Source organism: Phlebotomus papatasi, chromosome 1, assembly GCF_024763615.1.
Source record: "Phlebotomus papatasi isolate M1 chromosome 1, Ppap_2.1, whole genome shotgun sequence".
NCBI classification, from domain to species: Eukaryota; Metazoa; Arthropoda; class Insecta; order Diptera; family Psychodidae; genus Phlebotomus; species Phlebotomus papatasi.
Genome location: NC_077222.1, coordinates 108211930 through 108236266, shown reverse-complemented (window position 1 = coordinate 108236266; position 24337 = coordinate 108211930). Strand labels below are relative to the sequence as shown.

Genomic DNA, 24337 nt, shown 5'->3' with positions numbered 1-24337 from the left:
TCTGAGTACCCAAAGCAGCATATGAATATTCAGTGAAAAACAGTGTTTTTTAATTATTCAGAACTGAGAAAAATTCAATTCTTTTGGATGATTACAAACTATAAGGATGTCCAAATGTAAGATATTTTTTGTAGGACCTCAATTATTTCCTGAGCTTAGATATTTTTGATTAAAAAATTGTGAAATTGGCTTGCAGCATATGCTGCGGTCCTGAAAGAGTTAACACGGTTAACACAGAATTAAAGAGCGCCATGCAGCATCCCCTAGGCAAAGTATACTTTAAAGCTGGTTCGCAGCATTATAAATGGTCTGATTTCTGTGGCGGAATTCTATAACAGCATGACAATGTCATATGACAAATTCAAAACTTTTAATGTCGTAAATTCGTAAAAAAAATATTTGAAACAATTCATATCATTTACTAAAAGCTTTATAGAGCTCTTTGCAATCGCCATTAGACGATCGCTGGTTCTTAATGTTGTCCTGTAGAGGAATTCAGTAACAGTATGACAATGTCATACGACAATTTTAAACATTTTTCTTGGGTAAATTCGGGAAAACTATTCGAATATGCGATTCATATCAATCGTTGAAAGCTTCATAGAGCTCTATGCAATGGCCATTCGATTTTCACCGGTCTTTAATATTGCCCAGCTTCAAAATTTCACCACAAAAATTTGTCATATGACATTGTCAGGCTGTTACAGAATTCCCCTACAGGACAACATTAGGAGTCAGTCATCATCGACTCGTTATTGCAAGAAGCTCTGTGAATTTCTTAGTAAATAATATGAATCGCATTTTCGAATAGTTTACCAGATATCACATTATTTCAAAGGAAATTTGTCATATGACATTATCATAATGTTATAGAATCCCTCTACTGGTAAACCAAAAAGAAGTTGGCCTCATTCTTTTAGCAGTAAGAAACACAAGTCACATAACTCAAGTCTTTCTCGCATGAATGGAATATTTAACTTTTCTCAATGTTATAATAGCTCGATTGAGTAATAAAAAATTGGGCGAATTAATAGATGAGAATGTGTGACTCACTGTGTATGGCTGAAACGGGAAATACGCCGACGTACTAGAATCTGGTGGCAGTTGTCCACCTCCCTGACCAGTATTTCCTCCGGTGGCTCCTACATAGAGGGTTTGCTCTTGAAAGGAGCCAGGCTGGGGATTCCTCGGTTGTGCTGCCTGCCCAAAGTATCCGCTATTGCGTGGATTTTGCTGGTACGATGGTATAAATCGACCTTGATTCTGTGTATAGAAGTAATTCTGTTGATCTGCAAAATGAAAGAAGGTGAGATGATGAGAATAGATGAATCATCTCGAAGTGTGTGAATTGCAATATTTCTTTTTCATCTATCTCTCTCTTCAATCATCTTTTTCATATTATAATGAAAATATTTACTAGGCTCAGAGAGTCAAACAATAATCCACGCAGAGTGTAAACAATGCAAAAATGAATTGGTGGCACCGAGACTTATAAAAGTGGTCGAGGGAATAAAAATGTGGGAAAACTCTGTGCATGGTTGGTGGTTAAATTGAATTTTGTGAGTCAATTTCACAATTCATGGGAATAAAATTGGTATCTGGGCCTCCTCTCCTTTTGGCGCGGCAATGAAAGAATTCATACATAAGTCGCGCACGGCGATATAAAAAAAAAAAGATATTTACGAAATTGTTAGACAATTACTAGTGATGGAGTTATTTAATCCAAAACGCATGCACTAAAAGTTCTCTCCCCAATTCTCCTTCGCATACAATTTTCTCCTTCACAAACAATTCACATCACGAAATTCCTTCTTTTCTGCTGTGCACTGTTTTATTTTATTTTTTCTTTACTTTATTACTTCTTGCGGTGGTTTATTTTGTATATTCAAGCACTGCAAAGTCCAATGACTCGAGAAATTCTCTTTCACTCTGTGTGGACGCTTTTTTTCGGTTTGAAGGAGGAAACAGATGGAAAGAAATTGTCTCACAATGGACTTGAGATGAATCTTGAAAAAAAGAGCATTGAGTGTTGATGTAAGAATTGGTTTAAATCAGAAACAATAACCCTTCACGGATGTTTAAATACATTTATTCACGTTTTTTTTTCAAGTTGGTTAACTTTCAGAAGATCTTTTAAGATTATAAGAAATTTCTCAAAAGATAAGAAGGTTATGTTGCAGGGTGTTTTGTTGATGCATAACCTCAAAATGACATAACCTAACTTTGAAGTTTGTTTTTAATAAAAGGATACTCCTAACTTTTAAATGTTATTAGGCCTAATCCTTTTTGTTCCTAAGGAAAGGATAATAAATAACCACATCTTACATAATCTTAGTTTATCCTAACCTTAAAAACCCGAAAAACCAAAGTTCCGTTAACATGAACAGAACATTTAAAATATTCTTTTTAATCTTTCTCTGTACTTTTTCTGGTAAATTATCAAATGTACATTTCACAAGATATTAACCCTTTAACGACGAGACACTTTTTACGGACTGAAAATCAACAATAAAAATTAAACTGAGAAACATAATCAATGATAAGTCTTACATCTAACCTTGGAAAGTCCAACAGAGTCTGATTCGGTGTATTTTGTGCTTCTAGGAAAGATAGGGACAAAAATAGCTCAAAAATTTAAGTAATTTTTCTGACAATACCAATGAATAATATTTTTCGCTTTAATGAAAAATATTACGTATGAGTATTGTAGTTTTTATTGCCAAAAGGGTTTTGCTTAAAAAAAAATTGGAAGTATAAAAAATAAATAAAATAAACTATGAATTTGAGAATTTAAAAATTCGCCATTTTTTAGCTTAAAAATTTACTATACACCAAATAGCTGGAAACTTACAAAAAATATCCTAGATTCCTTCAACCTTCTACTTTACAATTATGTACAAACATTAGAAAAATCAAAATTGGGTAGTCAGGAAAAATTATTTTCTTTATGGGACACCGGTGTTCCAATCGTCCTTAAAGGGTTAATTAGAAATTTGAAAGTTTTTTGGGGGTGACAAAGCGTCCAGGCTTTGCGAAGTGCTCGAACACGTGACTTACAGCGCGATGCAACTTTACAGATCTCGTCTATTAGTCTATTAACTTAAGAGATTTGCGATGCAACTTTATGAACGAGATGTCAAATCTCGTAATTTTATTGACAGGCTCTGTTCAGAACGAGATTTTATATGAACGAGATTTGCGATGCAACCCTGAGTGGTGAATTTTATAAAATATGAATTCCAACCTCAAAACGTCTCATAACTATTGGACACTTTCAGAGGTGCCGCAAAGTACGAGATTGTCTGTTTATGGGTGTTTTTCGAGAGAAAAATTTAAGGAATGGTTTTCTTAATACTCATTTTACTAATTTGAAGTTGAGAAATCTTTAATTCGTCAGAATACAATATTTTTTCTTGAAAAATGAAACATATATTTTTTTGAAAATACTATTTTAATTATTTTTCTCAACGCAATCTCAGGCTTTTTCTTCCTCAGCTTGGTAATTGTGCTATCGGTGCAAGTTGTGAGTATATTTCTGCATCTTCTGATCGCATTTCCAAATACAGAATAATCCAAAGACATCGTTGGGGACGAAAAAGACTACACATTTCGGCACTGCATAATTATATCCTATTCCTGATACAATCTTCTGACTTCCAAAGAAATTTTTGTCCAATCCCTAACAGATTATTCTTCAAAATGAATCATCTTTGCAGGAGCATCCTCTTCACCGGTGTTATGTAAAGTTCTTATCCAATCTTTCCGGTGACCTCAGATTCTCCTGTTTTGTTCATCATACTCGTCTTTATGAAAGAATTTCTGATGAAGGGAGTGCAAGCTTTACTTGGAAGTCACTCTCTGCAAAGACAACAAATGCTTCCTGCTAATATTAACTTTCCACTGATTTCTGACTGAAGATCTCTCATTCTGTAAAGAAATGAACATTAGGAAAAACCTAAACTTAACTTTTCATTGTGATTTATAGATCACAAAGAAGTACTACTCACCAGTAAACGAATCTTAAGCATTTTCTTTTGGTCACCGTTTCCTCAGAATGAACTTTTTCACTTAATATTTTCCACTTTTCTACTTTTTTTCCTTCCCGCCTTCTGCTTTCCAAAGAGAAAAATTAGCGCGAAAACTAAATGACACTCATAGCTAGCATGGTAGTCTCGTTCAAATAAACTCACCACATAGACCTTAATCTTGCATACCAAAATCTTATAATTCAAAATTTGACATCTTATCTTATAAGATACGAAAATAAAGTTGCATCGCTCTGTTAATTGCTAGCCCCTAAAGTGCTTTCGCATCATTTACCATTTACCGGTTCTCAACCGATTTTAACCGATTAGTAAATCATTCGAAAGATCACAAACTAATTTTAAGAGTGATAAAATTGATTTTCAGACAAAAATTTCTTATCGGTTCATAACCGGTTTATTACCGGTTCAAAACCGATTTGAACCGGTTCAGTTTTTTTTTTTTTTGGAAATTCCAAGACCTTTCCAATGAGAAAAAACATGACCCCATTCGCCTGATAAATGTGCTCTTTAGAGCCTTTTGTAATGTATGACCTTGGAAAACCTTTATTAGGAATATTTCAAGGGTATTTTCACACATGGTCAATTGTCCGCCTGGGTAATCTCTAAAAAATATCCAAAAATGAAAAAAATCGCACGACGCGTTTTCCGACAATCCCAAAAAACATGCTTTTGAAGGGCAGGGGAGAGTGGGGGAAATGAGGGGCAATTCTAACAATCCTTGAGTCGACTTTTGGGGGGGGATCACCCTTCGGTCCCAAGTTGCTAACTCTAATCGTTTGGTCTGTGGAGCTGGCGACAGCCGGACGGACAGGCGGACAATCATGAAGAAATAAACAGCGTGGCGACATTTCTCAGAAATCGTCTGAAACGCGAAGATTTGTTGAGAAAAGTGGTCTTCGGGGGTGAAGGTGGAAATTTGGGAGGAGGAGGTGAAAAACTCGAGGGATTATACTGCTCTCTCCGTGGAGTTCGAGCAGTAAAAATAATCGAAAAAACTATAATCAAAAACGACGGTAAATTGATCAAACATTAAGTACTACATGAAATATGCCCTATATTTATTGCAATTAATCACAATAGGGTTAAATATGGAATTTCGAAAAACAAGAATTTCGGGCAAACTAATGTAGAAATTCGAACTTTCGTTACCAAGAATAATTTGGTAAATATATGTCCTTCTAGAGTATTTGGAAGATTAGTGAACTATTTTTTATTAAGTTTTTTTAAGGGGATTGTCCAAACTCTAAATTTGTCTGTCCGAAATTGCACACTGTCCGAAATTACGCGTTGTTCGAAATTACAAATTTTACCTTACTAACTGTCGTTCTAGCTAGCCTTGGAAAATTAATAATTCATCCCCAGTGAAATATTGGGTTCGATTCTCTTGCTTAATAAAATTGTAATTATCGAATTTGAGGTTATGTATAATTTAACGCGAAAGAAAAACTTCCATTCCTTTAGCAGGAATTTTCCAAGATCAATGTAAAAGTGATTTTTCCATGATTCACAAATCTACCAAATGTATTTAAATGTTGGTAAGGTAAACCAGAAACGTTCTAGAAAAATAATTAGGTTATATTATATTTTTGAGGTTAGAGTATTTTTGAATGTAAAGAAATTTTACAGCGTTTCATTCTGTTGTAGCCATAGCCATGAAAACTTTCTTTACACACTGATTAAGTATATCTTGAATTATTAGGTTAGGCCTAACGTAACCTCAAACTTTACGATTAACCTAGCGAACACAGAAGAGAATAGTTTATTAAATGCTTTTTTATAGGTAAAAAAAAATATTTTTTAAAACTTTAAAACACTAAACGTAAATTTTAAACACTGAAGGGTTAATCCTTGAAATTCTTCATAAAATCGCAGCGAAAAAACAATTCAAAGTGAAATAGAGGAAATCGAATATTTTTGGCGCAACTGACGAGAGAATCTTCATAAAAAAGTTTTGCAAGAGAGAAGAATCAATTGAATATTTCAAAGGGGGAATGTGTATTTGTTGGAATTTTGTTTGTTTTCTCTCTTCGGGGGCCAAGAGAATGAAATAATACAAGAAAGTCGATGACTTCAAGGACGGTGCAGTGGCCGAACCTTTTGCAAATTGCCCCAACATCGAGATATTTTCAAGCTCTTTCGTCCATTTCGTGTGTGCGATTCGAAAGAAGGCATAAGAAAACAGAGAGGGAATTTTATTTAGTAATAAAACATCCATTTTTGTTTAATGGTCTGCATGGGAGGAAAAATACTGCGTCGATTAAATTAATTCGAAAAATATGCCAGAAAAAAATAGCATTTTGTCCAGCGCGATTTTAGGTTGAAGTGGTTCAGAAGAGGAGAAAAGTATCTCAAGCTTTGCAGAGTGCTCGAACTTGTAACATTCAATCAAGCTTTCAATGAAAATTGGTCTCGCATTAATATTTCTTAAGCAAATCAACTAATAAGTTCATTATTGATTCTTAACTAATTGGAACCTATTTAAAAGTGTCTGGTAATCCAAGACCTTTCAATTGAATCTATATTCATTTTATTTGGTTTAAAAGCTAATTCTCCAGAGCGTTTTTAGTGTATGAAATTGAAAAACTAATGGGCCAAATAACGGACTGCATAGGGCAAAATTTTAGGGCATAGAACACTTCATGTTTTACTGCTTGAACTCCACGGGGACCACTTTTCTCAACAAGAGTATTCACGTTTCATACGATTTCTAAGAAATGGCGGCACGGTGTTTGTCCGTCTGTCGTCAGTTCTAGAGGCCAAACAGTGAGAGATATCTACTTGGGACCTTCGGGGGACCCTCCCAAAAATCGACCCAAAGATCCTTAAGACGCCCCTCATTCCTCCCCTTCCTCTCCAAAACCGTGTTTTTTTTGGATTACTCGAAAACACGTCATGCGTTCATCATTCCTAATAACGGTTTTTTCAAGGTCAAATGTTAGAATAGCTCTACAGAGTGCATTTTTTAACCGAATAAGGTCATATTTAGGCTTGTAAGAAAGGTCTTGAAATTCCTGCACTGCCTGAAACAATTTCAATCGGTTTTGAATCGGTTATGAACCGATAAGTAATTTTCGTCCAAAGATCAATTTTATTACTCGTAAAACTATTAAGTGGGATCTTTTGAATGATGTATAAATCGGTTTAAATCAGTTGAGAATTGCTAAACGGTAAATGATGCGAAACATGCGAAAGTACTGATTGGAAAAATTTTGGAATTTCTGATAAAACTGAACTGATTCCAATCGATTTTGTACCGGTAATACACCAGTTCATAACCAAAAATTAATTTTTATTTATTAATTTTTAAATATATTACTCCTGAGGTGTATTTTGGGCAATGTTTTGAGTGATTTATAAATCGGCTCAAATCGGTTATGAACCGATAAGTAATTTTTGTCCGAAGATCAATTCTATTACTCCATAAACTATTTTAGGGGATCTTTTGAGTGATTTCTGAATCAGTTTAAATCGGTTGAGAACCGTATGGTGCGAAAGTACTTTTAAGGTACAGCATCTAAGTCACGAGCTCGACGACTTCACAAAAAGCATGGGACGCTTTGGTACCCCTATTCTTAAAAATTCAATTGTTCTATTCCTTCAAAATGTCGTACTAAATTTGAATCGGTTCAAATCGGTTGAGAACCGATTCAAGCATGAAAAAATCCCGAAATAGAAAAGAACTAAGTGCTCAAACTCGCAAGGAAGATAATTTACTCAAAGAAATGAAATGGTTAGTAAATTTCTTTAGAAATAAAGTTGACATGTTTCAACCGGTTTCAATCGGTTACGAACCAACCAGGTTTGAAGCCAAAATGTGTGATAAGTCTGAATGCCTTGCCGAGTAGACAAATCATTTACGAAAGTTAAATTAATCGGTTGGAATCATTTTGAAAATATTATATAATAAAAACATGATGGGGTGGACTTATAGGGGGGTCGCTTAAAGATCTCAAATTGCTATCTCAAACCATTCAGCCTCTTGGTCTTCCAATGGAAACAAGGTTATGTTAAGAAAATTTAAAAGTATGAAAAAATAGAGGAAGTCCACACTAAAGTGCTTTTTCTGAAAGAGTTTGAGCTATAAAAAAAACAAATCACTACAATTGACCAAAAAGAGACGCTTTTCAAAAGATGATGAAGAAAAAGTTGTACGCACCAATTATTTAACGCTGTTTCATTTCAAAGCAACCTAATTGGATGCATAAGAAGATTTTTTATACATAATTTCACGTGAAATTTCAAGTTGAGGAAGAATAATTGTGAGAGATATTGAATGCTTCTTTTTTTGTCTACTCTCGGAGGGCACCCACGTGAAATCTATAATAATAATCTCTAAATCTTAAGAGACATTTTTTGCTGACCTTAAAAAAATGACATACTCATCGTTAACAAAAAGGTTAATTTCACTAACAAAAGTCTCTCTTTTTAAAGAGCCCCGTCTTGGGAATGAGGAATTATTATGAATATATATTATAAATTTTTTTTTCGTGAGGTTGCGAGAAACTTTTAGTTCAATTGAATTGGTAAAGTTTTTAATAAAAATTTCTTGTTTCACTCCTATATTCCAAATGCCACTCCGTATGACTATATTATTAAAATTCTTACACAACGGCAATCCATTTATAAATTTATTTCACATTCACACGACTAACCGTTGAGGTTTTGTTGAGTGAAATCACGAGCCAAGGTTATCGGAGGAATTCTTTTTTTTTATTTTACATTTGTCACGCTGAATAAAAATAGTGCTGCGGAGAGTAAAAGACACTGAGAATTTTCTCAAACAATATATACCCCATGGAAAAGATTGTCTCTCAGAATTTTTGTTGTGTATAGACTACAAAAAAAAACGTGTGAATTCTCTACGCAAATTGCACTGAGAAAAATTATTTATTTTGCAAGTTTGTTCTCTATGAATAACATATAGCGTGTTCCGTTTCAAAAAGGCAAAGCCAAAAGTTAAATAAAAGAAAAATCTTTTGGTAAGTTTCAATTGACCTCATAATGCCTGAGAATTTACATTTCAAAGGATTTTCTTTAACTTCAATAAAATATAAAAGAAATTTGATTACTTAGAACTGCATAGTGTACGAGAAATTCGTCACAGTGTAGAAGAGAATAAATAATTTTATTTCTACTGATTTCATTTTCCTTGCAAGAGCTGTGATCTTACAAACAAGACATGTTCTAAGCAAATAAAATGAATGAATATGTAATAAATCTTCGAACAAATAAGATTAGAATATGTTACCAATTTGAATATGAGAATGGAACTCATTCTCCTTAACCCATTAGGTTAGATTAAAAAGGTTTATGGTTATGTTACGCCTAACCTAAAAAATTCATAACCAATTTGTTATATCAGAATCTTTGATTTATAATAAATAATCTAATCAGGACAAAAAACTGATGAAAAAGTCATTTCAATTTGGAATGTGTCAAATTCTAACCTCAAAACTAGAATATAACCTAGCAATTTAATAATTTCTGGGGATTAGTAAACATACAAATAATAAACACTCTAAACTTTTTTAATGTAAAATAAAATTGCAATTATATTGATCTTGAGAATTTCATAAAAAACGGTATTGTTATCGAAATTAGGTTATACATAACCTCAAATTCTAGAATAAGCACTTTAGCAAAGACGAAAAATAAATGAACAGTAAAAAATTGAAATGAAAAGTAAAATATTAAGTTTTGGTTAGAAAAAGCCTAAATCTCTCCACTCAGAAAGTGAGTTTAGTTTGTATAATTAACACCTGACATGGTTACAAGTAAAATGTTAAACTCTCTATTTTCCCTTTGCCTAAAATTGCTCGACAATTTCACACCTTTTGATATTCCATTGCTGACCAAAATTAACACATTACTGCTTGTTTTTACAATGCCGAATTAGGAATTGAGGAAATAAGTGAATCAGGATTATTAGGGGAAAGTGTCCATGCTTTAGACGGTCCCAAGCTTCATAATGGCTAAATTTTTCCTATGTTCCTGAATAAATGTGACTTCGCGAGATATTTTAAACACAAGACAGTTTCCCCTAGTTTTTAAAATATGGGTACGATGAGTCACATTAATTGAAAAACATAGGAAAAATTTAGCCATTATTACGCTTGGGACCGTGTATGTAAAGCATGGGAACTTTCCCCTATTTGTGTTTTAAACCGCGAAATTAGTTTGTGATAAGAGGTTATATTGCACTTAACCTAAGATAACCATAAAATTTTGAAGTAGAAAACAAATTTTACATTATCGTTTTATTTCTTTACTAATTTGATAAATTTTAATAAGAAATACAACCAAAAAAGGATATTTTTGGGTGAAAAATAACCTCAAAAAATTATTTAATAATAAAATTTTCGTATGTTCAATCATTCGAAGTTTCGAGTGTATTAAGTTATTTTAAAATTTGAGGTTAATCCAATTCAAGGAATTTCATACCGGTTTTGTATTAAAATCAATTGTTAATCCACTACAATCTTTTCACAGCTTTTTCTGAAATTAAGAGGGTTTTTTAATATGCATTTAGCATAAATTTCTTAGTGATTATATCAGTCCTATAATTCTTAAAACCTACTTAAAAGTTGCAAAATTTCGAATTTCTCATAGATTTCAGTGAACAAAATTTGTTTTATCCGCAACTTTAATTTTGTAGATGAATATATTAGATCCTAAAGACAAATACAACTTAATACTAAGTAAACCCTAGAGTAGTAGTCTTCGAAGTAGAGGTTTAGTCCACTTCCCGAAGGGCTCAAAATCTTAAATATCAAGAAATTTTATTGATTTTTCAGATTTTTATAGATCATTTGCCCTTAATAATTCAATCTTTTTTTTTCAACAAATTGTAATTTATAAGAAATTAAACCAGTTTAAGCCCTTACAATGTTAAGTCATATGGCTTAACTTCTCTAATTTCTTATCAGGAAATTTTTTTTTGGAAAATTTCGACTTAGGATTGGATTATTAGGGGCTTTTGATCTATTAAATTCTGAAGAGTCAACTTAATTGATTCCTAATTAGAATTTTGAGCTCTTCGGAAACTGAGCTAAACTTCTAATCTGAAGACCGCCTAAAGGTCCTAATAGACACAGGCCGATTCTCGAGAGTATTTGGCTTTTAAATTTCAATAATAAAAAGGATTAGGTAAAGGAAATTTATGGAAAGGACCTCTAACTGATGATCTTAAGCCCTGAGTAAATGACAGTTTGGGATAAATCTTTATTGCTAAATTTTACAAGCTAAATATTCTCGAGGATCAGCCTGAGTCTATTTGGGCCCTAGAGCCAACAGGCAGGCTCCGTTTCAGCAGGTCAAAAACCTAAAAATAAGACGGAAAATTAAAAAAAAAAACATTTGCGTATTAGAAATTAGAATGCTTTATCCGTTATACGAGCCTCAGACCTAAGGCTTAACTGCTCTAAATTCTTATTCATCAAGATTTTTTGGAAAAATAACTTATAATTGCATTATTAAGGACAAGTTGCCTATTAGATTCTCAAAAAGCAATAGAATTGGTTGTTATTTAGAATGTTGAGACCTTCAGGAACTGGGCTAAACCTCTAGTTTGAAGACCAAGGATTATCCACGTAGATTAACTGCTGTATTTTCTCAATAAACAAGATATTTACAAGAATTTTGACTTATTGTCTATTAAAGGAAATTAATTCTAAACATTCCCATAAATTATACTGCAATCGCTAGTATTTTGCATAATTTCCATTCTTCCGGATCTGGGCTAAACCTCCAGCCTGAAGACTGCTTTAGTTAATAATATTTGAAATGAAAGAATATTAATGAAATCACTAGGAAAGTATAGCAAACCCTTTCAGCTTCTGCACACAAATTACATAAACATTTCTCTTCTAGGTTAGTTCTAACATAACCTCAAAATTTAAAATTCTTTAATTTGCTAAACATGAATTTATGTGTAAGTGAAAGTATCATACACTTTCTGAATGTATAATAAACTGATTTTTTTTAACTGTTACAAAGGATTTTTTTTAAAATAAACTAAAGTTCTTTTTATAGCTTGAACAGGACATAACCTGAAAAGGACTTGTATCATAACCTCTTATTTGTTCTAATTTTTTATTACTTGTTAATCTGAATTGTGCTTTTCTAGATTCTTTTCAAGTTGCATATCCAAATTGATTTAGATTTAGAACATAACCTCTTTTCTTATTATCCATCTTTTTATTTTGTTCAACTTAACCTAATTTTTTCCTAAGAATGAATGAGGCTTGAGGGTTAAGAAAGTTACCAAAAACTTTATGAAAAAGTAACTCATATTAGATCATGGTACTTATTGTGGTAGTAATGAGACAGTCTCTATTTCCATCAATTTTCCACGGTGAGCGTATTCTTGAGAGGCTTGACAGGGATTATAATTAACAACCGAATCAAATGAGTATTTTTATCAATATTTCCGCATATTGAAAATATTCCATATAATGAAAGATAAATATTTGTCTGATGGTGGTATTATGCCACCATTAAATGCACCTCCATGTCTGGGGAAACCTATAAAAATCTTGTGTATCAACATTTTTTTTCAGCCATAATTTCCTGTTCAAATAGTTTTATGAGAAACCAAACAACTGAAAGTGGTTAATTTTAAGTACTGCTTTCGTTCAATATTGATTTATTGGGAAGCTTTCAGTTTCAATAGCTGTAGCGAAATGATTATTTTACCCGGATATCTGTGACGAGAGAGTGACGACTCTTTATTTTACCAAAAGAAATAGTGTCATTTTCATTTAAATTGTCGCATTAAAATGAAGAGAACTATCGCTACTGAGAGTGTATGTTGATTTATGTTGAACGGTGTAAAGGAAACATTTTTTTGCAATCCGCTCTAGATTTTTTTTTCTTTTTACCACAAATGCTCAAATTAGGCGTAATATTACAATCCTTAAAAATGGTGTTTTCTCAGAGTAATTAAATAGCAAAATGCTCTTGCAAAATCCTTGCAATCTCGTTCCATGCTTTTTGTCACTGAGAAAAAATTGCAAATTGTACGTGCCAGCGAACTCGATGCTGTGAAAACGTAAGATTTCAACGCTAAAAGCGACGAACCTGGAAATGAATTTTCTTGTCTCCTTCGGTAAGACAAGAAATCAAGGTGGGTTCACCTAAGAGGAGTGAAGAAAAAAAATTATTTTGCTTTGAAATATGTTGAAGTAGAAAAAAAACTCGTTTCTAACCATCATTAACCATCTGGGACTTGATATTTTATTTGCTTGTGAAATTTCTTGTAAATTTCCTCAAATGGTTGGTTCTTCATAATTCTCTTTCTGTGTAACGATCAAGGGAGGGTTTTGTCGATGAAATTTGATATTTGCCATTGACTCCTTCAGTCTTCAATAAAAAGTCTCTTCCTCATCTTTGAGTATATTGTTATATTTGACTTTGGGTGGTTTTTTGACTGCGTCCAAATTCTTCACTTTTCGTGTGTAAATTTTGCCATTTAAAAGCTGAGCGATTCGATACCAATACAAGAGAGTGGAGAGACTTGGAAGGTGTTTGTGTATCAAAAAGAGAGGTGGATTTGTGTGACTGGGAGGCCTTGAGCAAAAAGGAAAGTATTTCTTGTCTGCATGTGTGCTCTTTAAGCCGTTTTGCTGGTGACTTGAAAGTCTCTTGCCTCATAAGCTCGCGCCAGAGCAAATAATATGAAATAGACTTGCACGAAATGTAATAGAGCACTGATAGTGCAATATAATTTCTCAATTTTGAGATATCGACCCCCTACAAATGCGGAAAACTAGAGAAAGCGGTCTGGTCGCTGATCGGTTTTGTACGTGTTTTCCCAAGAGGCAATTCTTTCTTAAAATACTCTTCTAGAATTCTCTAAACAAGGTATTATAAAACGAAAATTCTTATAATCTGCTTGTAACCAAGGGGTGAATAAGTGAATCTCAGAGTGAACCGTGAGCGGCAATCGAAAAAATGTGCCGATCTGAAGGTGAAAATCGACAGATCGACACAATTTAGCTAGAAATCAAGGGTTTTTCAGAACATATAATGAATCATTAACCCTTATTATCCATCCTAGAATTTAGAGAAGTTAAGCCTTTGACAGAGCCTGAGGTCTGAAGCCCGCATGTAGCTATTTTCATTCTTAAATTACTCAATCTAAAAGTCAAACGGTAAGGGATAGCTACTTGAAGTTTTTGTAAACTCTTCAATGCTTTCTTTGCTTTCCGGTTTTCTTTTTGAATTTTCCAAAAATCGAAAATTTTAGCCGAACAAAGTTTTATGCCCTAGACAGACTTAGGGCCTCGACAGACCTGAGGATTAACCGAGAGATGGCTTAGCGTAATTTTATTCGAAATAATGATTAAACTATTTTCATAATTTTCCACTAAGTTGTCTCTCGGCTTAAGTCGTAAGTGTGTCTACGGCATTACGGCTTAAACCGAGAGACGGTTTTAGTGGGAAACGATTGTAATCTGGTCTAACATTATTGTGATTATAATTACGTTAAGCCGTCTCTAGGATTAAGTCGTAAATGTACTAGAGCAAAAAGTGGTCTTCAGACTAAAGGTTTAGTCTAGTTCCCGAAGGTCTTTAAATCCTAAATACCGAGCAATTGTATGGGTTTTTGAGAACCTAATAGTTCATTTATCTTTATAAATTCAGTCCTAAATTAATTTTTTCCAAAATGTCGTGATTAATAAGAAATTATAGCAGTTAAGCCATATTGCTAAGCCCTAGGTCTGAAGCCCGTATAAGACCACGACCTAAATCTAAATCTCACTTAGCATGTTCCATTAATATTCCAATTAGGCTAGTCGCAAAGCTTTAAACATAATCGACTTTAAGTTGTAGAACTTATTTCTTCTATTCATACTGAATCTGTGTTTGCATTTCGCAAACAGAGTGTTCGTGCGGAAGTCATACCAGTCTTGGTTTAGTCGAAGAAGCGATACCGCAGATTTCCGTATTCTGGGCTGCTAAAAGCTGATTAATTGGTCATTCTAGGGTCCAGTATATTAAAGTTTATTTTGAAACTACTTATACACTCAATGATTTGGAGTTATTATCGTTTTCTTGATGCAAGAGTTAATGCTTAATAAGGTGAAAGACGCGCTAAAGACACATGTTAGTAATAAACAAACAGAATCATTTTAACATGGAGGTTGCAAAGAATGCTAGGACAGCGCTGAACTCAAGAAAAAAGAGAAACAACAAAAATAAAAATAAATAAACAAAAATTGAATAAAAAATTTAAACGATTTAGCATTCTCCAGGAATTGTATTCAAAAGATAAAGAAGAAATTTCATTTCCTACCTAATTGGTTGAAGTCTTATGGACCGGTATAGACGAAAAACTAAAAAAAAATGCGGATTTTTACACCTAAAAAAATTGACGTTCCTAATTTTCGATATTACCGATTCCATTGCAAAAATTACCGCTTATCTAAACGGATGGGAAAAAATACCGATTGGATCTGATTCAGTAATAACATTTCGAAGAGAAAATGGCACTCTAAAGCCAAGCTAAACTTTGAAAATCATTGAAAGTCTGGTTGTTTTTATGTTCAGTAAGTAAGTTAGAAAGGATTACGTACGTTCAGTATTAAATCGACAAATTTGAGAGCCCTCTCCGGTTGAGATTTATACTGTACCGATTCGAAGGTAATATCGGAGAGAACTTACCTAATCCCATCGGAAGTTCGAAAATTTAAACCGACGAATTGCTTTAATGATTGCAGTGTCAAGAATACCGAAAATTCGACATAAAAGAACAGCTAGCGCTTTCGGTGATTTTCGACTAGGATTGAAATAAATTAAAGTGAGGTAAAGGCAAACTTGCTCCGAAAAGAAAATGTCAAATTAACAAGAAAAAATTGTCAAGAAATCGTAAAACGAGCACCAAATGCTAACCGATTTCAATTCAACTATATTTTCAGCTGAATTCTGCTAATTTTAAAACGACACTTGCAATTCAGTGCCTTTCTAATATATTTGGTTAGCACTTTTTGTTCAAGAACTGCTGACCGGTCAGCATATTTTTGCTGATCGTTAGCGGAAAACGCTCCTTTTTAGCTAACTGTGCTCGTTGCGTCGTTTAACAAGTATAGATGGCGCTTCGAGAAAAGAATTTAAAATCTGTCAGTTGGATGTATTTGAATTCAACGTACTTTCGTTCTAACTTTTCAAAGAATTCAAGCGCATTGCAAAGTCTCTTCACATTACCACAATGCTTTATCATTAGCTTTGAAGAAGCTTTTGTGATATGTGGTGATTCTGTGTGAATCTTCCTCCAAAAAAAAAAACTACGTGAATTTCCTGTTTGACAACTAACACTCAACATTCTCTCTTGAATGTGTCATGGATTTTTGACCGTCAAGAACAACTCAGAAGTATTTCCCAAATTCTTGCAGACCACTGTAAAGTCTCATTTGGGATTTTTTGCAAATGTCATGAGGTGGGAGGGGAGAAAATTCTCAGGAATTATTGTGAGAAATGATTGAGAAATTTGTTACCGATTTTATCGAATTACGCAAGATGGTAAATCATTCACGTATAATACTGCAGTAATTCACCTTCCACAGAGTTGAAATAAACTCTTTTTTCTCTTCTTAAGTTTTTCTTATGGCGTGCAAAAAGAAATGACTTCGGTTATATCACAAAAGAGTCGTTTTTTTTTTTTAGTGCTTACATCCAATTTCTGTACCAAAGAGAGATGGATTTTTCTTCAATTTATATAGTTATGTGGGAAAGAAACTTACCCTGTTGCTGAGATAATCCACAGAGATTGATGATGACCAGAATTGAAAGAGTCTCATAGAGAAATCCCATATTTTTAAAAATGTATCACATGTACAAGAAGGTTTTTCAATTTTTAATTAATTCCTTCGGATTGTTGTTTGGATAATTTACTTTGTAGAGTTTTAAATCCAGGGCGAAATGAAGAAATATGGGGCAGGGAAGGGTAGGGTATGGAAAGGTTTGGTTTTTTTGTGAAAAAGAGAGAAAATGTGCGATAATTTTGATGTAAAATCTCTCTTCTTTCACAATTTTTGTCTATTTAGCTCCTTTGCCACATTATTGCTACTATCTTGGTATTTGCAATTGCAATTTTTTCTTTAAAAAAAAAAATATTTTTAACTTCCTTCCAACACTTTTAACCACACTGCTAAATTCATTTCTTTCACCCTATTCCGTCTCTTGCACAAAGCACACACAAAAATGTTTTTTTTTTCTTCAATTTTTTGTTTCTGCAAAGGCAATTGACTTTTCCTATGCCACAGAGAAAATCCACATTTCCTCCCAACACTCCATAAACGGTGTATGAAGAAGTAAGAAAAAAAAACGAGCACTCAACAACTTTCCATTGAGGATGCAAATTGATAAATTTGCTGTACACCAACCCAGTTCCGCCGTTCCCCAGCGAGCACAGTTAGCAGAATAAAATAGGATTTTCAGCATTTTTTTGCTGAATCGGTCTGCTGGCCAATCAGCAGCTCTCGAACAAAAAGTGCTAAGCAAATACATAAAAATGGCACTGTTTAGCGCTCGCAGTGGATGATGGCAGAACTAAATACTGCCGGTAGATGGCGCCAGGAAGCATTTAGCAGCAAATTTTCTCTTTCATTTTTTTTCTTTTTCTCTCAAAATGTCAAAATGGACTTGGAATTTCCCCTGAAATTATTTATCAACTTGGGGGATATTATAATCACGATTTTTATTACTTATATTATTATAGGAATTATGCTGCGGTATGCTGCCTATAGAGAATGGTCAAATAAGAGTATTAAACATACTCCCGACCAAAAATGTTGCATTTTTTAGTGAATTGCGTCATTATTTTCCCGAGAAAAAAAAAAATTTTTTTTCTGAGGAAATATTCAGTCGGGGGTTATAAAATTATTCATTATTTATAAAAAATATGTTTTTTCTTTTGCAAAAAGCATATTTTCCTCAATTTTCGCAATTAAATATTGGCATCTTTCCTGGAACAGCCATTGATGTATTATGCTCACAGTCGGTCACAACTATTGTAATTGATCTTGAAACAGGATTTTTGTACTTTTTTAACTTTTTTATGGTAAATAAAGTTGCAGATGCATTTAAAAAATCCATTTAAAAGTTGTGACTCCCCCACTTAACTCTTTCGCCTCTTTTGGGACTCTGAGTACACAAAGCAGCATATGAATACTTTGTGGAAAACAATGTTTTTTTTTTAATTATTCAGAACTGATAAAAATCCTATTCTTGTGAATGATTACAAACTATAAGGATGTCTAAATGTAAAATATTTTTTTGTAGGACCTCAATTAATTTCTGAGCAAAGATATTTTTGATTTTAAAAAAAAAGTGAAATTGGCTTACAGTATATGCTGCGGTCCGGAAAGAGTTAATGAGTTCAATAATGCCTTTTAAAAATACTACAAAAAAATTTCTATGGATACTACAAAATAAAATATAATTGTTTTATCACAATTTAAGTTGAAAAATTTACATAAAAGCGTTTTTGTTTGTTGCGGCAAATGCGGAAAATATATACTTTTTTATGTTATAAAATGTTTTATATTTTACAAGTGAAATAAATGTATGATCCGTGCACGATGCATATGCATAATGTATATGCTGCACTTTTCTATTTTTAAATTTTCGATTATAAATTTTCTAAAGCGCTTTTTTACGCAAAAAACTACTTTTATTATCGTGGTAAAATAACAAACCAACAATTATCGTTTTTTTAATACTGTACGTATTCTTTTTTAAATGAAAAATTTATTAATTTTGATGATTCATTTTTTAAATTAAAATGATATGCATTTATATTTTTTAGAAGAGTTTTTAAATACTTTTAAAGTCAGGAAAATATGCTAATTTGTTGGAAATCATTTCAAATAATTTTGAGTAGACTGTGTATACCATTAAATAAAAATTATAGAGGCTCTAAATTCTATATGTTCTTGATCTTCTTGGTACTTCCATGAGGTTCCGAAGTTTTTTCAATATTTCTCGAATTTAGAATTCATTAAATATCAAAATATCTTGAGAATTTCCAAGAATTTCTTGGGTTATTAATTTTCTAAAATCACAACGGACAAGAATTCTTGGCAATGCAATTTTAATTTAGGTGTAGTATATTTTTTTATAAATGAATTCACAATATTTTTTGATAAAATTAGACAAAAAAAATTAAATTTATTGGTCGGAAAAGGTTTAAGAATACATATTATTCAAAATATATTATAAATATGATTTTTTTAAATTTTTGTGAATTTTAAATTTTTTGCTTTATTTTTTAATGTCAAATGTGGTTATTGTAAGAATCATAAAATTGTAATAATGGAAAAGGTTAACCTTAGCTTCTACTCAACTCAGCAAAGACAAAAACCAAGTGCATTAAAGTCTCTCACTCGATTGGGGAAAAAGAATAACTTTGACTAATTGCCACTGCGATCGCTAGTGTAACTTCGAGGTCAGCAGAGCTCAGCTGAAAAAATATATATTTTCAGCTGATTTGAAAAAGCTTAGCATTTGGTGCTCGCTGGGTCGCGGCTTCTTACTTCAAACCAATACAAGATTCGTGCGCAATCAACCGAATTAAGCAGTCGCTGATTGCACTAATTCTCTCTCATTTAATTGCTACTTTAGTGTATGGTGGTTTCCTTCTTTGAGCTCTCGCGACAACAATGAAACAAAGAATCACGGTGTGTACACCTCAAGAAACTCTCGATGACTGATTGAGGTGGAATTGATTGAAGTTTTACCTGGTGATCGTTTTGTCTTCTTTAGCTTTCTTACAAGAAGCCAGCAGAGAGTGAGAGAGCAAAAACCCCTTCTTTGCCAATGCAATGCTCTTTTAGCTCTTTAATGGAATTGAAAGTCTCTTGAGCTAAGATCAGAGTTGATCGTTTCTTCAACTAGTTTTATAGATTTCATATAAAACACTCTTGATCGTAAAATATTGAATTATAATTTCAACCACTGCACTGCGTCTACCGCCGACTTCTTAACTGGTCTGTCCAGGAAAATGGCGGGAAAGCTGGTCCAGTGACCTTTAGAATATGTGGAAATCGAAAAATTTCAAAATTCGATATCTTCCAAGATAAAGAAATAACTAAAAATTTTTAGAATGAATAGCCTTCAAGTATCTCCTTAAACGTTCAAAGTCTAAAACAAGGGATACCAGAAAGGGTTATGAAAAAAAATAAAAAAAGAGCTGAGAAAGCATCCCAAACTTTACGAAGTGGTCAAACTCGTGACTTGAACTTTATACTTCAAAAGTACTTGAATTAATTTTGATCAATGGGTTGTGGAGCTCGACCTGATTTAGTAGTGTCCTCAAAGAGCTTTACTATCGAACTAATTTTATTTGGCAGAGCTATGGCTGTACTTGGAGAAATGGTCGCGTATGTGCTGAATTGACGGAATTCAATATTTCGCATACGCGACCATTTCATTACACTGTTACAAATATTTATATTTTATTATTGGCGTTAGCCAGTACTCTCTAAAAATAGTTTTAGGAGTTATAAAATTGATTTTCGGACAAAAAATAGTGATAGGTTCATAACCGGTACATTACCGGTTCATTTCCTCGCAACAATACCCAAAAATGATAAAAATCGCACAGCGCGTTTAGAAGAAATCTCCAAAAACCGCGGTTTTTGGAGGGGAAAGGGAGGGTGTGGGAATGAGGGACATGTTAATAGTCGCAGAATCGACTAGGGGGGGTCCTCTGAAGTCCGAAGGTCCCAATTTATATACATTCTAATCGTTTGGACAAACAAACGGTCCTATAGACCTAGAACACTATAGTTGAACCTTGCTGCACTATCTTGACTCTTGATTAATCGATTTAGGTTTTATATTTATTAATCTTCAATTTTTCGGAAATTACGGTTCCGGCACGTTTTTTAGATCGGCTAAATTTCATAAAATCAAAATTCACATACTTTATCTTTCTTAAAAGTTTTACATATCTCTATTCCACTCTTTCGCACTCTTCTTGTAAATACCACAGTAAATGAAATTTAGTTCAGTCAAATTTTGAGTTCGAAAGAGTAGAATAAACTTATGCAAATCTTTCGAAAAAGAAAGGGACATGAATTTTGATTTAATGAAATTTAACTGATCTAAAAGGCGTGCCGGGGCAATTACAATTTAATTTAAATGAGAGTTTTTCCATTTCGAATTTTCGAACTAAATTTTTGCACGTTGTTGTCAAAAATTTGTGAAATGTCACATTCAGATGCTCGTAAAAAGAATTACTCGGTGTTTATGTGGAGAATTACAATGAAGGAAGAATGTTATGAGCGTAATTGTTTCGTTTTCCTGACAACAAAATGAAAATGAAGACTGTCACTCAAAATTATTCCAAATTCGAAAAAGAATTTCAGCTACCATGCAGACGGCTTTTCGAAATTGACTTTTTCTTTGAGAAACTACTGCTGTGAGCGGTTAAAGTGTATAATTTTTTTCGTCTACCGCCGACTTAACTTTATTAAAGCTACTTCGAAATTTATTTCACAAAAAACCATGATTTTGCAACACACAAGTTTCACTACAAAAATTTCGACTTTCTCCAATGAGATCCTCTCTCTATCTTCAATCTCATTCTCAAACCCTAAAAAAGGTTTCTTTTTATCGCGCCCAGGACCTCCCCAAAATCTCCAAAATTTTCAACACAAAAAAAAATAACCTGTAAAATTCTGATACGTTTTTCAATCCTTGATCTTATGGATGATCAGCTCTGTCTTGTCTTTCTCGAGCACACGCTCATGATGTCTCTCGCGCAGCACACGATCGAGGTGCGATTTTGTCCAACGAAGAGCGCGAGTTGTATTTCACCTTTTGGGTTTGAAGAAAGAGAATTCTACGGTGAAAAATACCACCGTAGAAACCGCAAAGAGTGTGAGAGAGAGAGAATTAAAAATATAATGTCGAAAATGTCGTCATAGTGGCAGTTTTTGTTGAATGATTTTGTGATTCAGTACGTGAGAAATTGCAACAATGAAATAATTAATATACATGTTCAATAACAAAAAAATTCATTTAAAAACATGATCATTTTGTTACTGCAATAGAGCCACAAAAAATCCGTAATTAATAGGGAAAGATATTAACTATGGGATTGTAAGTAGGAGGTCATATGAAATTGTTTTGGACTTTTTAAAAATTCGTCAATAACGGCTGAAGAAATATTGCCAATTTTTTGTTGTAAATTATTTTGTGACAAAATTATCGTCAAAAATTATGCAAAACGATGGCAAAGCGTTGGAACTTTGCGGAGTGTTCGAATTCGTGAAATCAGGAACATCGTTTTTTTTTTAGTAATACTCTCATTAACATTGCACAAAACACTATCAAAAAATAATTAAAAGATTGTATCTATAATAAAATTATTAGACAGAGAATGAGAATGTAGGGTGAAGTGAGGCACATTTGAATTGGGGCAGCTTAACCAAAAAAACTAGGCTCAAGAGGAAGTATAGAGACAAAGAACAGACGTATGAGGGTGTCATTTAAGACCTTAAATACTACAAGTTAATCTCTCTCACCGTTTGGCCTGTAGGTCGCAAAAATGTATAGGGGACAGTGCGATACTTTCGAACGACTCAAGATTCGCACACCTAAAAACCTCATATTTCTTTTAAAAAAGCTCCATGGGTTTAATTCTCTGAGAACATAGAAACAAACAGAAATTCTTTCTCTCTATCTCATTCTTTTGCACTCCAAATTCGATTGAGCTAAATTGAATTTGTTGTGATGTATAAAAGAAGAAGAGTGCAAAAGAATGAGATAGACATATGTAAAGCGTGTGAGAAAAAAAGAGATTAGAATTTCGACTTCATGAAATTTTCCTGATCTAAAAGGTGTGCCAAGGCCATTACGTTATTTTTTATGTCGTCGGATTACCTTGTAGATCAGAAAAATATCATAAAGTCAAAATTCACATCCCTTTCTTTCTTAACACTCAACCTACCGACCGTTTTTGGTCGTTTTTCGGTCAAATGACAAACCGCGGTAGGGTAAGATACTCAACAAATTTGTCTTGGAAAAAAGCAAAAAATTAAAATTTAAACACTGAAAAATATATTACATGCATATTTTAAGAAATTCATTGTGTTTGATAGTTTGATAGTGGCATTGTACCGTTTAGATTTGTGTTAATTCTAAACCGGTCAATTTGACCGGGTCTTGGTAGGTTTAGTGTTAAAAGTTCTGCAAATGTCCACCCTTTCGCACTCTCCTTTTTCTTTTAAATATCACACCAAATTAACCCATCAGGAAAGAGGATGGAGGTAAATTTTCAGAAATTCGACAGAAATGTTTAATCGGTAATGCTTGTTAAGCAGAGCATACTATTTTCTTTGTAACTTCTACAGTTTCTTGATAAATCAACAATATTTTTGTTGAGACAATGGAGACTATGCAGATATCCAATGCTGAAATTCTGCCGAGAATCTGCAGATTTTCGGCAGAATTTCTGCCGAAAATCTACAGAATTTCTCTGAATGTACTAGAATATACCGTTACAATTCAAAAAAAACCTCCGAGTAAAATCGGCAGGTAGAGAGCAATGATTTGACGGGTTTTCTTCTCTATTTTATGCTCATTAGCAAGTCGTGTCGCTTCTTGCAATACATACTTTTGCATTCTTCATTAACCAAAATAGTGTTGTACAAAAGGATTTTTCTCAAACTTTTCCTGAATTTTGGGACAGCTCAAAAGAATATGAGTCTTCCAGCTCAAAATTTCATCCCAATGTTTTTGTTGTAATATCGACAATTATTCACAATTAACTCAAATAACTATATTTAACTAGATTATTAAAAGCATTTTCGTGTGATAATGACTTAACTCTAAGGAATTAAACAATTTTCACATTAAAAAACCTCTCATATTCTCTACGTGAATTTTCTCGGCATTTCGAAGAATGCCAACAGGCATCACCAAATTCACTTCGGCTTTTCTTTTAGCTCAAGCTTGGATTAATATATTAATTGATGGGTACGAATGGGTTAATATTGCTTCAGTCCAATTTTGAGACCGAAAAGAAGCGAATTTTTACTTAATAAAATTTTTCTGATCTAATGGTGTCTACACACTAGAAGCAATTTTCGTCAAAAATGGCTTTTTTTAAAAAAAAAATTGACGTTTCTGCCTATAAGTAGGGTAAAGTGGTACAAGTTGGACAATTGTACAATTTGGACAGGGCTTTTCGCCTTGATAAATTTAGTACTTCATTTTTATTTTAATTAATTAATGGTTTAGTTTTATAATTTGGTTACTTGTGCTTAAAAACAAATTTTTTACTG

At 33.1% G+C, this 24337-nt stretch overlaps 1 protein-coding gene across 1 annotated transcript in view; it reads right to left on the bottom strand.

Moving 5' to 3' along the window:
• LOC129799128 (mucin-2) overlaps positions 1-17437 on the bottom strand; it is a 33328-nt gene extending 15891 nt beyond the window's left edge. The window contains exons 1-2 of the mRNA XM_055842778.1: positions 16787-17437; positions 1054-1289 (exon numbers count right to left, since the gene is read on the bottom strand). Coding sequence (XP_055698753.1) covers positions 1054-1289; positions 16787-16856 — 306 coding nt within the window. The 5' untranslated portion in view covers positions 16857-17437. The remainder of the gene's footprint in view (positions 1-1053; positions 1290-16786) is intronic.
• Positions 17438-24337: the final 6900 nt, after the last annotated feature.